The following is a 16,227-nucleotide window of genomic DNA, read 5'->3' on the forward strand; positions in this document are numbered from 1 at the left end:
TCCTCCTCATTCTGCCCACTAGTCAGCTGGTACAACCCCGAAAATCGGCCGACCGCGGCCCTGATCCGTTCCCACCCCTTCCGGCACTCATCTCCGCTCGCTGTAGTCCTTCCTGTGCGGGCAATTCCTCCTGTAGGCTGCTCTAATCTTCGCCCCCACATGTTGACAACCCGCTACTCTAATCTTTGCAACCAGCGGATCGTCGCAAACCGACAACCACCCCTTGGCCACGCCGGCGTACTCATCCTCCGTCCACTTCCTCCGCGTGGGGGTGTCGTCAACAGCGGGCTGCGACGACTCGCCGACCACCTTGCCCTTCTCCTTGGTCTTCTTCTTCTTCGGCGCGGCCCGACCCGCTGGAACGGGAGTGTCCGGCTCCCCGAGATCGATCCCCATCTCATGCAATGACAAAAGGTCATCGACGCTCCAGCCATCATCCCCATCAACTGTTGCCAAGGGACGTTAAACCCTGGGCTCATCTGCCCGCCCATCTGGCCCCATCCAGATCCCACGGGTACCGTGGGAGTATGAGAGCCGTTCGTCGCCGAACTGGACTCGTTGTTGTTGTCCATCGCTCGATGTTGCTCTTGTACAGAAATTTAGAGAGAGAGAAAACTCGTTAAAACAAGTGGTGCAAATGAAAATGAAACTAAAATCGCGTATATATAGGTTTTCAAAAAATAAAAAAAAAAATGAAAATTGGCGCTGGCCGATCGGCACGCCACAATGGCGGCCAGCGCATCGGTCAGCGCACGCAAATCGGCTAGCCACGCCGATTTTCTCGCCGATTCTCGGCTGGCCGGTTGCAGTGGTTCGGCTAGCCGACCGGCTAGCGACGCGAATTGGCTAGCTGGTCGGCTAGCCGCTACTGTGGATGCTCTAATTGTGTCATTTTATTTGGGCTTTGAGTCTTTTATCACCACCCATATTCGTAATATTGTTGGGCTTTCATCCTCGACTTATTATTTGGATTTCACTTTGTAACAACAACGCACTAGTATTCAATAAACTACTAACTTCCAAATTTAAGACCAATCCCACTTTTTAAATACATAAAAAATTGTGTTGGGAACCACATATTTTCTGAACTTTGTTTTGTTAGTATACAAATTTAAAAATGAACAGATTTTTAATTGTGAATAGTACTTGTAGGTCAAACAAAATGGATGTATAATATAGTATAAATTTGAAAACCAAATGAGGTAGTAGTATTAGATAATAGTATTACTCAATTTATCAAAAATAAGTAGTCAGATATAAAAAGGGAAAGACAGAAATACCCCTCACCAAACTATAAACCCGTTAAATGGAGGGATCCCATGAAATCCACTACACCACAAGTTTCCCTCCATTTTATTTTTCTCTCTCTTCCAATTTAAACCCCATTTTATCTCTCTCTCTTGAGGAGATCCTTTTTCCTATATATACACACACCATTATACTAACGCTTCATTCAAAAACTCTTCCTCTCTCTCTTTCTCACCCTGGTTTCTGAGATTTCATTTTATTTCTCAGAATCCATTCGATTCTCGCATTAGGTATCAACTTCTCCTTCTTATTTTTTTTAAAAAAAACTGTGCATCATTTTTCTACAATTATTGTTTTTGTATTTCTTACCATTTGTTTTTGAATTTGTTGGTAAGAGATATATACAGGGGGGGAGATTTTAATAAGCGTTTGCAAAGATGATTGAGGAATTGATTACCAGGACTTTGATGTATGTCTTTTATTTTACTATCAATGCTTTTATTTTATTTTTTCTAATTCATTTTTTATTTTGGGAACAGCCTGGTGTTTGGATATGCATATCCTGCATTCCAATGTTTCAAAACATTGGAGAAAAACAAAATTACGGTTCCAGAACTCAGGTTCTGGTGCCAATATTGGTAAGCATTTTTTATTATTTTATATTTAATTATATTATCAAATCATGTTATGTGCATTTGGCTTGTTTCATATCAATATTCATGAATTGAATTATTGTGATGCAAAACAATTAGACATATTTGTGTGTATTAATATGATATAAAAAAGGACAATTAATTAGAATTATGTTGTGCAGGGTAATTGTGGCGCTGATATCAATTCTGGAGAGGGTTCTTGATATATTTATTTCATGGTAAGTTGCACTAATCAAAACACAATTAACAAATCCAAATTCCATTTTCATTATACTCTCTATTAATTCCATGTCTAATGTCTTCATTTTTTTTTGAAGGATCCCTTTCTACCGTGGAATAAAGTTACTAATGTACATTTACTTGTGGCATCCCGGCACTAAGGTAAAAAAACCTAAACCAATATCCTTGAATCTTAGTTTGACGGGAAGTGTTTTATCAACTAAATTGTAATTTATCGTTGCATTAATAGGGAACCACATACATGTACGAGAAGGCGGTGCAACCTTACGTTTCGAAGCACGAATCGACAATAGATTGGGGCATAGCAGAATTGAAGCAAAGATCCTGGGATTTGGTACTTCATTATTGGTACAAAAGCGTAGACATGAGCTCAAAAAACTTTATACAATGTCTTCAGTTATTGATGACTCAAGTCATGAACGCTGCATTATCAAGACCTCAAGCACAGGTTTCAATTTTATGCTTTACTTTTTCATTTTATGTACTTATACATGCATGTCAGACACCAAATTTTCTTAATCCACATTTTAAAATTTTCAAATCTTTTCATTTCTACATAATTAGCCTATACTATATGCGGTGGTTAATGTTATATAAAAGATTCTAAATTCTTGTATGCCCACTTTTTATAGGACGACATTAAACAAAAGTATGATCCCAAAAAAGCATAATTTTTTTACCTTTAATCCAAAATTTCTGAATTCAAGTAAAGTCACTCTAAAAAAGTTCAAAAACTAATTTGCTTTTTTATTTTAAAAAAAATACTAATAATTTCAATTTTTTGACCTAATTTTGTAGGAGGGTCAATCCAAAGACGATCCGGCGTCAGCAGCGCAGGGGAACACGCCACCTGGAATCTTCAAGCGAAACGTTGCTGAGAAGCCGCGGCCACCGGGAACTGCCGGCAGCCCAACCCCTAAATCCGACTTTATAAAGGTGAAAGTCAATAATCAAGCACAATTTATTCATACCGATGATGCAATTTTCCCCAATTCGGCTAAGAGACATGGGCGGTCCCATAGAATGGTTACTACGGGCTTAAGTCCTCAATAAAAATATTTTCTTAGTATTTTTCTTTTGTAAAATTTTTATATTTGTCCGAATTTAACTCAAACTTACTATACAAAAACTCTATTAACAATCTAATACAGTACAAAAATACACTAATAAAAATATTTTAGGAAATATAGTTGATGATTTGATTTCTTTTGTGCCAGGGTCAGGTTGAGGCTCGTCAACAACAATTGAAGAGTAAATAAATCAATTCAATATAGAGTAGGATATTTTGTTTTTAGATTTTTGTATTTTTAATTCATTTTATATTCCAAATTTTGAAATTTTTTTGGGAAGTTGTACATTTGTTTTGTGTGGGTGAAATGTAAAAAATCCGCACCGTCGCCGTCGCTATCTGGAGCTGCGGATCCAGACAAGCCGGAGCGTCCAATCGATAGCCTGCGCGGCGCCGCGGCGGAGCAAATAAAAAAAGGCGGCTAATGGCGGAAAGACGCGGCGGAGGGAGCTGCCGCCGCCGGAGCCGGCGGAGGCGGACATCGGCTGGAGATACGCCCACGCCGCCTGCTTGACGAGGCGATTCCGGATGCCGATGTCGGATCCGCCGTGCGCGGAGCTCGGCCGCGGCGAATTGACCGCCGTCGTCGGGAGGAGATCCTTCAGCGAGGTGTAGCTGTGCGAATTAGGCTTGATCGACAGCAGCTCGAGATCGGAGGAGGAGCTGCTGTTGTGGTGGTGGAGGAGGAGATTGAGCTTTAGCGGCGCTACTGCGATCGAGGAGGGGACCGAACTCCGGCAGCGGAGGAGAGGCTGCGGCGGTGCCGCCATGAATTGAAAATTGAGAGGATTTGGTTTTCAATTTCAATTCTGATTTCCTTTAAATTTGGGCGTTCCGTTGTTTGGAAAAGTGTGCCTACGGCGGCGGTCTTCGCCTTTTATGGTGGAGAGATTTTCTGTTCGTTTTATTATTTTAATTTTATTTTCCATTTTGTAATTGGGAAATTGAGTCACGCCCAATAATTGGTGTATGGCTTTTTAACTTTATATATTATTAATTTATTCCGTATATATTTTTGGAAAATTATTATATTTTATTTTATTTTCTTTTCTTTTTTTGACTGGTCAACGAGTTTTATATAATATGATTACTCTCACTATTTTTTAAAATATACTTCTAAATAATGGCAATACAATTTAAATGTCCTATTATATCAATAACTTAAATTTTTCATTGTTATATTACAGATTTAAATTTTCAAATGATTCCGAAAAAGATACTCCCTCCGTCCGCAATTAGGAGTCCCGGTCACTTTTGCACACTCGTTTTATAAAAATTATAAAAAATAGTTAAAGTGAAGAAATAGTAAAGTAAGACAGAGAATAATGTTGACAAAAGTCTTCTCAACATTATTCTCTCTTTTACTTTATCATTTCTCCACTTTAACTATTTTATATCATTTTTATAAAATGAGTGCGCAAAAGTGACCGGGACTCCTAATCGCAGACGGAGGGAGTATTGTATAAAGGGTGAATTGTTAGAAAATTATCAACTTCGATTATATTCTGGTCAAATCCACAATTTTAAAAGATGTTGGATATTATAATAACTTTGATATAATTTCTCAATTTTTTCCCATAATCTGGTATTGAAGGCATGGCATAGCAATACTATGTGCATGGAAACATTCGATTACTTAGATACTTTGTTTAATACGTCTAGTCAATTAAGTCTTTAAGTTTTACACAAGTACATTGACCGTCAATACATTCCAATGCGTATCATGTCAAAAATTTCGCTACGAGACATTTAAGAAAAAAGTCAAAATTATAATATAATCGGTCATTTTTTAAAGTTGGGGAATTGACTAAAACTTTATTAAATTTGATATAGTGTTTTTTATGGGTAATTTGCCTTCAATTTTTTTTCAAATACCGTTTTTGAAGTCGATACAGATTTGTGGATATGATTGGCTCAATGTTTTTTTGAATTTAAAGGGATTACGGTCAATATAGATTTGTGGAGATGATTGAGAGTAACTATCAATAATAATGATAATTAAAATTGATGTTGGGGTTTGTTTTGTCCACACATCCCAATTTTCCATGCACACCATTAAACTACTCCGTATTTACTAAAAGTAAAATAAAATAACGCTATCACCGTCTAAGTTTTAACTTTTAAGTTTCAATCTAAAGTAAATTAGAATTATACTAACATATATTTGTAATTAGCTAGTTCTACTTGAGTGTAATAGGATTAGAATTTGAATTACATCTGTAATTAGTACTTGAGCGTATTAATGTGATCCCTTTACATGCACTGCCGGATTCAATTAAGAACAAAGGGTACCATGATATCCCCCAAAATATGCAAATAGTCTAGTGGTAGAAGCATCATCTTTCTGCAGCATTGACCCGAGATCAAGTCCTCCAAAGCACTTTCTAATAATGTTTGATTAAATACAATCATTTATTAATTGTTTGCTCATTTACTTCATATAGTTTCTAATAATGTTTGATTAAATATAATTATTTATTATTTGTTTTCTCCTTTACTTCATAAAGTAAATAATTAAGCATGGTTGAATATAATCTTTATTATTTATAATTTCTGTTATACTTATATTTTAGATTATATAGAAAATATAATGCGTTTTATTTTTAGTTTAAATATTTTAAACTTTCTATAGACTAAAATAAATTCTTTGTTATCTAAATATCTAAGAATCCCTAATTTAATATTGAATTTTTTTTCAAGTAATAACACTAAAAATGATTATTTTTTTAATAAAATGACTTAATAGAAAATTTGAGATAACATAAGAAAAAAGATTGATTGGATTTTACATTTTTAAGTCAATATAATTATTTTTCATACCCCTAATATAAAATGTCTAGATCCGCCACTGTTTACATGCAACCTCCGGATTTTGAGACTTTTAGAATGATAAGATTTAGAAACTCTTTTAATAAAATTATATTAATCGATGAGCATATTATCTCATAGCATTAAAAAAACCTACTATTTTGATGGAGTAGTATTTGTTTTTTCTGTGTAGGGAGTAAATTTTTTCCGTTTTACTTAGTTTTCATAATTAATTGTGAAGAAGAAAGCTAAGTCCAGAGAGGGCAAGCAACGTGACAATCATTGGTTTGATAAAAAGCATTCAAAGTGCAAAATATGAGTTTTTTTTTTTTTTTTTGGCTATTTCTCATTTAAATTGGAAACCATATATCCACATTATAAACAGTCTAAAATTTTATTAGGCCCTAGCCCAAACAGCGCAAGGCTATGTTCAATAAGTCGATAAAACTATAGGAAAAATGCATCCTTATATCCTTCGATACTACTTAAATAATTTGCATCTTAATTTTACTGAATTAAATTAATCTCTTAATTAGGGAAAGTTTTAAACAAATTTCACAAAGTAAACATAATCAGTCTTCAGTCTTCTCCTCTAGAACAAGTCTTGAATACAAAGTAAATTGATGTACATATGTGAGTGTGACAACGATCATATCAATAATGTATCTTAGTTAATCTTAAATTTTATAAAGATTTCAAAATTAAATAAAGGTATAAATTGATAAAAAATAATAGTACTCTCTCCGTTGGAGTCATTTTGCGGAGACATTTTGCTATTTTCATATATGTTTCACAGTAGTAGAGTCATTTCTCTATTTAGTAAAAGTAACATATTTCTTGTCCCTTACTTTACACTCTCTTATTTAATTCTCTCTTCATCTCTTAACTTTTTTCATTTATTGTTTTATTCTTCATTTACATAACCCATTTAACACAATTTTTTTTGAAACGCATGCCAAAAAAAGCCCCGTCTCCACTACGTGGATTATTTTTGTGAAAGAGTAATTCTATCATAACCCTCATCTATCAATTTTGATAAAGATGGGAGTATATAGAGTTTGAATTGTTTTCACGTACAAAATGTGACGCGTGACAAAAATCATACTAACATATAGAGTTTAATTGATTTCTTTTTTCATTTCAACAACTATAGCATATAATAAGAAGAAGACATTCAAGACATGATTAATCTCGTACCCCACACTCGATATAATAATAAAGTTATCTTTGAAAAGTAAAAGCTCATATATCTTGGTTGGCTAAGATCAAATGTATCAGTTTAGTATCTAATACATGGGCCATCAGCCCATACAGTATTAATCATTTATTTTCTAGGAAAACCCCCATTATGGTGTTTGCACTATATTTCATGGGTCCAGCGCATCCCACTAATTTCACTCAAATTTTATTTGTTTTACATAACAAATTTAGTAGAAATATAAGTTAACTACGTAGCCGTTGCCCATTGGTTTTATAGTGCTGCAAATTTAGCAATGGATAAAGACATGTTACAAGACCTTCTCAAACGAAAAAGAGAGGCGAATGATCAAGAAGGTATCCTATATTTGGGATCGACCATTTTCAAGACAAAGAGATTCCCTTTGTCACCTCTTGATACTCTGCAACAACCCAACCATACCATGAATTAATAGTAATAAGAGTATTAATCAAAGCCCTTTTAATTTAGGTGGTGTGTTTACCTCAGTTCTTGATCTAGGGAGGTGATCTCAAGCTCACCTACAGCATTTGCAGGAGCTTTTACAGGTATCTGCAAATCACTACGAGTTTTAATGTGTAATTGATAAAACATAACAGAGAAGAGAATGAGAAAATATTCCGAGTTACGTACTCCATCCATCCATTTAATATGTCCAAATTTTTGTTAGTTTGTACCCCCCCTCCCCCCAAATGTCTATATTCCAAATAGAATTTCTCTCTTCTCTTTTTATTTTTATTAAATTATTCAACCACATTTCTCTATGATTATACTCTAACAACTGCACCTAATAACATGAGCCATTTAATAAAGTGGAACAGTGCATGATAATGTGATTTGTAGCATAATTAAGACAATGACATATCTAAATATATCATACTCTCTTTCTAGATGACTTACCAAACCTCCAAGCTTGAAATAGTCGAATTTAACACCCACCTTCTTAGCATTCAAAATTGTCAAATCTGCAGTAACCTGCACATCATCATATATGTAGCTATGAATGCTTCAAGAAATAGTCAATACTATATAAAAGGCAAAATGCCGAGAACATCATGAATTTTTGTCTATTTCTAATCGGTCCTACAACTTTAAAAATCAGAGGTAAAAATCATGAACTGATTTCCTGAAATAATCTGATTTCCTACTTGTAATATATTATAGATTTGCAATATACAATAGCGAGTAATAAAATTTAAAAATGTGTTGAGAAAAATGATAAAATTCGCATAGATTTTTTCAGTAACCACATGCACACCTGTCACACAATTAGATCCGCTAAAAAATTGAGAAATTTTGTAAATTCAATATTTTTACCGCCGATTTTTAAAGTTGCAGCACGAATAAGAATCTAACCAAAATTCGTGATTTTTCTCACAGTTTTCACTAAGATTAACCTGATTGAAGAAAGGTGCAGATTCCATGTTTTGAGCTCGAAGTGTATCTGCATTGATTGCTTGATAGTTTCTTCTGCTTCTAAACACCTTAGGCCTCTTTATATCACAAAAAACAAACCATCAAAACATACTACTATGATTAAATGAAAAAAAAAACATGTGATACCAATGTCTGCAAAATAGGTTGTGAAGTGGTGTAAATAAGCTCCCACTTCCCATTCAGCAGATCAGACTTCACCGGCTGCGCTGTCGGATTCACTGCTTCAAGCTTCCTAGTTATCTAAAGATTAATTAAGAGACATATTTCTAATTACTTAATTAACTAATCACCAATTCATCAAGAAAATGGAAAGGAAAGGTGTGTACACGATCGATGAGTTTCTGATCTTCAGGGGTGGCGTCGGCGCCGCCGTCGAGAGGGCGAATGGCGTCGAGGAGCTCTTGCTTTACAGCTTCTGCGTAGCTGCTCCTCTTGTTTTTCGATGGACCCGAGAAGAATGAGGCGTTCGCGGTCCATTTACGATGAGATGGAGGTGTCGTGCTTTTGGCCGGGAAAGGGGCGGCTGTGGTGGGAGTGTGGCGGAGATTCGGGGTTGAGAAGGTGGCGGGCCCGAGCGGTGGCGAACGGCGGAGAGAGGGCGGATAAGGCCATGGGAGATGGGAAAGGATTGAAGAAGGTGTGTATGCTTTATGAAAGAGAATTACACACATACAATGATTTTAGGAGGTTATGACGTCTCTATTAGTTGTCGGGTTATTGCGTATAGGAAGGACATTTTGCTGTTGATTATTTGTCGCATTTTGTTTATGAATTTCGTAGAGGTTTACGAACTCTGTCACTTGGTATTTGTAACTTGCTGCTTCATAGCAAATTATATATTTTGTTAATAAAGTACTCCCTCCATCTAACTCAGGAAGATAACCTCTTTTTTGGGCGGCATGAGAATTTTTGCAACTTTATTTTATATATTGAAGAGAATAAAGTAAGAGAGAATAAATAAAATAAAAAGAAAGATGTTTCTATTTTTAGTAATGGATCATTTCAATGGGACAGAGGAAATATTATTAATTAACCTTTCGTATTAAGGTTTTAGAACTTAAACTCATGACTAATGGTTGGAGATGAACGTCTTACCAATTGAGTGCTATTTCGTCGTTTGTTAATTTGGGAATCATATAAAACCTTTCCTCTACGTATCTGACAATACTGACATCGACATTTTCTTAAAAAGGAGAAACTCAGAAAAGTTACATACTCCATTTTATACTACTCTATAAAATACTAATAGACCTGTAGTACATTTTTTTGACGTGAAGGGTGGTGGGGTTTTCTTATATTAGCACAACTCTATAAAATAATGGAGTTATAGTAGCACTTTTTTTTGACATGAAGGGTGTGGTGGGATTTTCTTATTCTATAAAAATAAGTTATATTTTCTTGCCCATTTTTTCAAATAATCTATATCTATATATGATATTTTTCTCTTTCTCTTTATTCTCTCTATCTCAAGAAAGTTGAGTCACTTTTATAAAAATATAAAAGATAAAAGAATATTGACATCTAATATCACGAAACTTTCAAAAAGTTGGATTTTTTCCACGAACTTTAAAATTGGCAAATAATATCACGAACTTTGCCCTGGGTTTGTTTTTTCCCACGAATGAAAAAATTCATGTGATTTTAATAGATTGAAGAACAATTTTGAAGGGTGTGCTTCAAGAAAAACTATCTTCAAAGATTGAAAAAGTTGAAGCTCTCAAAATTGTTATCAAGAAATTACGAAAAAAAAATCCGTATCATAATATTATTGGTGGGAATTTTTTCATTCGTGGGAAAAAACAAACCCGTGGTAAAGTTTGTGATATTATTTGTCAATTTTAAAGTTCGTGGGAAAAATCCAAGTTTTTGAAAGTTTCATGATATTAGATGCCAATATCCCAAAGATAAATATATACTCCTTTCGTCCACCAATAAGTATCACATTTTGCCATTTTCGTCTGTCCACCAATAAGTGTCTCACCTTTCATTAACTTTATTTCAGTCGCATTTCAATGTAAAATTGATATATAAAAGTAGGACTCACCTTCTACTAACATTTTCCACTCACTTTCTACTATATTTCTCAATATCTGTGCCCGATCAAAATTGACCTTGTATTAGTGAACAGAGGAAGCATAATTATATACACATAATACTCCTCAATTTTATTTTATTTATAATTAAGTATATTACCCCATTGCTAATTTATCACTTTTACATTTTATATTAGGAAATTCAACATTGATTTGATTCATAAAATCATCACTATAATTATTCTTTACATATTTGCACATTAAATTTTTGAATGCCTAATCTTTTGGTGAACTGTACTCAATTTCGATTCATTTTTAACTTATCATAATGATAGAAGATATTCACAATTATCGATAAAATAATTTGATCCAGATCAAGAATTAAAGAGGGAGTTGGATTTGAAGAGATAGACTTCTTATTCTAAAAGTTCTTTAATTAATTATGTTTTAAAAAAAACCTTTTGCAATAAGACTATGGTCTATGCGGTAAGAAGATCTTATTGCATTAAATGTTAGTATTAAGTATTTTCCTTGTTAGCATCTGTATGAAACTATATAGTATATTCTTGATATTTGTACATATTTAATCAACCTTATTCTACTTATCTCAAGTCTCAACATTTCATTACAAGAGAAATAATTAATCATGGCTTCGCAGAAACTGATTATTTTGGTCGCCATCATCTTGCTTGTTTCATCAGGTTTACATAGTAGATAACTCTTATCTTGAAATTACGCGACAAAAAATATCTAAACTTATTTTTGTTAGTATATTTTGTTTATTTATCTTTTCTACTAAACTGCCACTTGATATATGTCGTTTAAGAAGAAATGCAAGATTAACGAAGACTGCGTGCTTTACTGCAACGAAGGATATCAAGCGTTATGCAGCAAGAGAGGCTATTGTCGCTGCATATTTGATCAAAAGAAACTAAGTGATGGATCTCCACATCTTGTGAAGAGAGATATTGATAGACTTTATTGACATCAATATTTTATATTCCATTGGGTTGAATCGTAGTAATATCCATCAATAAAATGATGAATTCATTTCGCAATTATTTTTTCCTAATTGCGTTCAATAGAAATGTTTTCTTTTTGATTTGCTTACTCCATAACTTTGGCAAGAGATGCAATTTTCGGAGATTGATTTGTTATCCAAATATACAGAAATAAATCAACATGAATTTGATAAGGCATTTTAGTAAGGCACAGATGATAAGTTGATAACATCACATGTTAATTATAAGAAATAAATTCAATTATAAATGGCACTTTGCATTTCCTATCCATTAGTCTCATGCAGATAAACCCATCTATGTCTCTACCTAAACTTGAAAGTGTTCACGTCTATAGAATATATAAAAGGAGAGTTTTGGCAAAGTTTAAAAAAAATTAAATTAAAAATGCATAATTAAAGGGCAACTAAAATTGCGTGAACTATGAAAGTGGAGTGATGGGAGGTTTTAAAAAAGAAACTGTAAAATAAAATTAGTGGGGTAATTACAAATGAAGATATTTTTTAAAATATATTTGTATACTTTATAAATACACGTATGTGTGGGAGTTAAGAAATGATAGTGTATAATTAACGGGTGATTAAGTGGATTAATGAGATGAATTATGAGGGAGAGCTCTTGGTGAGCTATGCTCTGCCAATGCCATTGCTGATGACTGGATGTTGGCACTCGCAGCTTCACTCTTCCGCTTCTTGCTGGGATCCTCTCTTTCCACTGCCCAGGCAAAGTCTATCCTCCTCACCATGTTCACTCTCTTTTCATCATAGCCCACATCCCTGCCACACACACACACCATTCACCAATATCACATTAATCCATCTGAATTGACATTTTTTGCATAGTGTGAAAAGTGAACTGACGTTGGGTTTAGCCTATAAATATGTCACGCATACCCAGTGGCGGAGCCAGGAATTTTATCATGGGGGGTCCAAAATTAAACTTAAAAAAAAATACTCCCTCCGTCCCGGCTAAGATGACACATTCTTTAGCCGGCACGAGATTTTAGGAGTTATTGATTGAAGTGTTTAATTGGAGAGAGAAAAGGTGGGTGTAAGTATTAAAATAGAGAGAGAAAGAAAGATGAATAATTTAATAGAAGTGAGAAAAAGTTGTTGGGTGTATTAATTGGAGATAATGTTTCCAAAATAGAAAATGTGTCATCTTAATTGGGACAAACTAAAAAGGAAAACGTGTCATCTTAAGCGGGACGGAGGGAGTAATAAATTAAATTATAAGATTCAAAATGTAAAAGTTAAATGTAATCACGTCATAACATTTGTCTTCTATTCTTCATCTTCTGAAATCAGTGCATAATAGTTTTATTAGTAATTAACTTTAACAAACACATCTTTTTCGATGTAAGGAACTAAGCAATCATTCAATAGTTGGTCTCCCATGCTATTGCGTAGAGAAGTCTTTATGATCTTCATTGCTGAAAATGCTCTTTCTACTGATACAGTGGCAACAGGTAAGATCAATGACAACTTAACTAATAAATAAACCATTGAAAAATATTTGATATTTCTATACTAAGAATAGCAAAATATAAATTATATACAAAAAGGATAAAGTTCATATTATATATACTTCATAACTAAAACAATAATGAGTAACCAAAATATACAATCTGCTCAAATCTAAAAAGTTGCAATTACGAACAATAATTAATAAAAATAGTATAAAACTATTAACACATACACATCAAATAAAGAATTGGGGTTAAAGAATTCCAACGACAGAACCGCCATAGCCATTGAATTACATAAGCTTATCTTCTTTCTCCTCCTTTGAATTTTATGTGTACCGATTTAGAGCTTGAAATATGATTATTTAGGCCTCAATTTACATAATTATTGACGCCGAACAAAGAAACAACATATGTAGAAAAATCAATTGAATTATGTTTAGTTTGAAATATACCTAGTTATAGATAACCAGATTTCAGATTACAGACTTATAGAACAACAAAAGGAGATTTCAGATTACACATAAAACGGCAAAAGGAGAAAGCTATAAAAGGAAATGATTCATATAAATTTTGTTGAGAGGAAAAAATTCATACAAATTTTGCCGAAACATATATTTAATAATATATATATATATATTATAAATTATAATTAATGTAAAATTACTAAAATACCCTTAGCTTTTTTTAAGAATTGGTGGGGGACCATGGGCCCCCCGGCCCCACCCTCCCTCCGCCCCTGCGCATACCTACTTACCTTACACAATTTAAGTATACCTACTTACCTTATATTTTTTGTTTTCTTTCATTCATTTTTATATATCAATTTTGATACAACATCGTATTTATTTTTAATATTATAGTATGACTTATTGGTATTTTTCTTTTCAGTTATATTTTTCATTTCTTTCCGATCATTTTTATCCATTATCTTTTTTCTTTATTTTTAATACTTATAACTTTTTTTTAATAGTAATGATTAGATTCTTAGTCCATCTATGTTACTTCATAGTTGATCCATATTAAAAATTTTATGTTGAAATTATAATTAGCTAATTTTTTTTATACATATCTATAAGTAGGTTGAGTCATATGAAAGGGTTACGGTAAATTTAATATATAATTTAATTTGTCTTTCATTTTATTGAAAACTATACAAGTTGTTAGGCGATTTACTATTCTTCAATATTAATTTGTATAGATTTTTTATTTTCATATACTCCTAACTAAAATTCATGTTGTTCATCGTGAATATTTGATTCTCATAAAATTAATATTACTATTGATTCTAATTTTGTTTAATTAATTTAAATTGAAAATTAATATTTTAAAAATATTTTCCATATTAATCTGTGCTACTAGTTTATACAAAATAAAACAATTATTACAATTTTTGGTATAAATTGAGTAAAGACTAGTTTTAATTGGGTGCCAAAATATAGGAATAAACCAAATACTCGAAATGCATTCGATTTAAATTTTTGGGATTTTTTTTTCCCCATTTGATTCTGTCATTGTTTCTAAATGGGCTAGTTTTTGGCAAGTTCAAGCTCGCGAGCTAGTTCTTTTTCCAAGGCCCAATTTGTTAGTACATAGATTGAAGATTTGAAGTAGTATAGGAAATTCTCAATTCAATAAAGAACAATATATGTAGATCATGGCAATTATTATTTCTTTTAATTTTTTCTTTCAATCTTAGTTTCGCTGTTTTGATTTAATTTAACAATATTTAAATAATATGCGCATATATATCCAGGGGTTTTTAATGAGTACATATTAATTATTAATTAGTGGGATTTTATTATTCATGATCAGGGTATGTGTTTTTTACGATTATATTAGTAATAAATATTAATTATAAATATTATATTAAACAATTTTTTATTTTAATTATCAATCTATTGATCAGATATTGCATTTAATGATTGCTATTGTATATATATTTTTGTGAAGATTGTAATTGTTTGGAACTTTGGATATGTTGGTGAATAATTGATTTGTGGAGTAGTTTTTAGTGTAAGTTCTAGAAAACTAAATTTAGAAATTTTAATTTTTAGATATTTTTGTACAATTTTATGGTGAGACAGTTTCACAAGTTGATATGAATTAAAAAAATTCTATAGAATTATAATCGCCGGTTTCTAACTGATATATATATTTTTTTTATCTAAACTGATGAACAAATAAAAGGAATAACAAGAAGAGGAAAAAACCAAAGATGATACGACAAGATTCTTAGATATTTAAATGTGTTTCTGTAGCGAGCCCATCAATGTTGGAACAGCACATGATCATAAATAAACTTATATGTCAATTTAATTATTGAATAATATATATAATTAATTAAGAGATCTATTTAATAGTATCTTCTAAATTAAATAAAAGTTCAATTACACTAGCTACATATTACATGAAATACATGCCATGTTGCATTTATAAAATTTGTTATTCAGTTCTCATTTTACAGGAGTGAAGTTTAGGGTTCAATTTTCTTGGGTGTTATCTCTAGTTAATTAGAAATTTAGATGCCCCATCGACTAATTCTTGGCCAATAATTTTTGTTGATTTATCATTAATATTAGTAATTTTTCTCGATTTGAATGGTAATATTCTCGTTTTGCAGTAAGTAAGATTTAATGGTGGTGACACAAGGATCAATAAATTTGGAGCAAATACCGGTAACAAAGAGCCATATGTTATTGGGAGGCATCCAATGCAACCATCCCCACTAAAATGGGGACCAATTGTATTTGCATTTTGTAAATATAGAAAACTCCACCCAACTAATAACATCAACATTTCGAGCACAATTACATTAATTATTTTGCGTACACTCCTCCACATTTTCTTTATGGAATTAATAAACAAAAAATTTTAATGGTCATCACTGTAGATTAAAATCTTAAATCTTTGACATATAGATTCTCAATTATTCTATCGTTAGGTTAACACACCTGCAACTCTCATTTATGTGCATATCTAAGAGTTTTAGTTATCTTCATTTTGCAAATTATATTGATTCACACGTGAGTCCTCTTG

General features: G+C 32.6%; 3 protein-coding genes across 3 annotated transcripts; 1 reads left to right on the plus strand and 2 right to left on the minus strand.

Moving 5' to 3' along the window:
• Positions 1-1,355: 1,355 nt before the first annotated feature.
• LOC125216183 (putative HVA22-like protein g) lies at positions 1,356-4,220 on the plus strand. The gene is made up of 8 exons (XM_089067606.1): positions 1,356-1,538; positions 1,646-1,717; positions 1,788-1,886; positions 2,063-2,119; positions 2,219-2,282; positions 2,371-2,589; positions 2,940-3,077; positions 3,359-4,220. The coding sequence occupies exons 2-8, from the start codon at positions 1,686-1,688 to the stop codon at positions 3,398-3,400; spliced, it is 651 nt and encodes a 216-aa protein (XP_088923732.1). The 5' UTR covers positions 1,356-1,538; positions 1,646-1,685; the 3' UTR covers positions 3,401-4,220.
• Positions 3,546-3,980, minus strand: LOC125209747 (uncharacterized). The gene has a single exon (XM_048109331.1). It carries the CDS (start codon positions 3,978-3,980, stop codon positions 3,546-3,548), a length of 435 nt encoding a protein of 144 aa, XP_047965288.1.
• A 3,163-nt stretch (positions 4,221-7,383) lies between the features above and the next one.
• On the minus strand, positions 7,384-9,416 carry LOC125216481 (putative plastid-lipid-associated protein 4, chloroplastic). The gene is made up of 6 exons (XM_048118195.2): positions 8,998-9,416; positions 8,798-8,911; positions 8,632-8,727; positions 8,135-8,209; positions 7,719-7,786; positions 7,384-7,637 (listed from the first exon to the last, which is right to left on the minus strand). The coding sequence occupies exons 1-6, from the start codon at positions 9,340-9,342 to the stop codon at positions 7,565-7,567; spliced, it is 771 nt and encodes a 256-aa protein (XP_047974152.1). The 5' UTR covers positions 9,343-9,416; the 3' UTR covers positions 7,384-7,564.
• Between the last annotated feature and the right edge of the window lie 6,811 nt (positions 9,417-16,227).

Source organism: Salvia hispanica, chromosome 3 (genome assembly GCF_029641045.1).
Source record: "Salvia hispanica isolate PSC_SH4W2 chromosome 3, Shi_PSC_v1, whole genome shotgun sequence".
NCBI lineage: Eukaryota > Viridiplantae > Streptophyta > Magnoliopsida > Lamiales > Lamiaceae > Salvia > Salvia hispanica.

Coding starts and splice junctions, on each gene's coding strand:
- LOC125216183 (XM_089067606.1), top strand. CDS start 1,686: ATGATTGAGGAATTGATTACCAGGACTTTGAT. Junction 2,283..2,370: donor TGTGGCATCCCGGCACTAAG/GTAAAAAAACCT, acceptor TTGCATTAATAG/GGAACCACATACATGTACGA. Junction 2,590..2,939: donor TATCAAGACCTCAAGCACAG/GTTTCAATTTTA, acceptor CTAATTTTGTAG/GAGGGTCAATCCAAAGACGA.
- LOC125209747 (XM_048109331.1), bottom strand. CDS start 3,980: ATGGCGGCACCGCCGCAGCCTCTCCTCCGCTGCCGGAGTTCGGTCCCC.
- LOC125216481 (XM_048118195.2), bottom strand. CDS start 9,342: ATGTGTGTAATTCTCTTTCATAAAGCATACACACCTTCTTCAATCCTT. Junction 8,912..8,997: donor ATCAGAAACTCATCGATCGT/GTACACACCTTT, acceptor ATTAATCTTTAG/ATAACTAGGAAGCTTGAAGC. Junction 7,787..8,134: donor ATTTCAAGCTTGGAGGTTTG/GTAAGTCATCTA, acceptor AGTGATTTGCAG/ATACCTGTAAAAGCTCCTGC.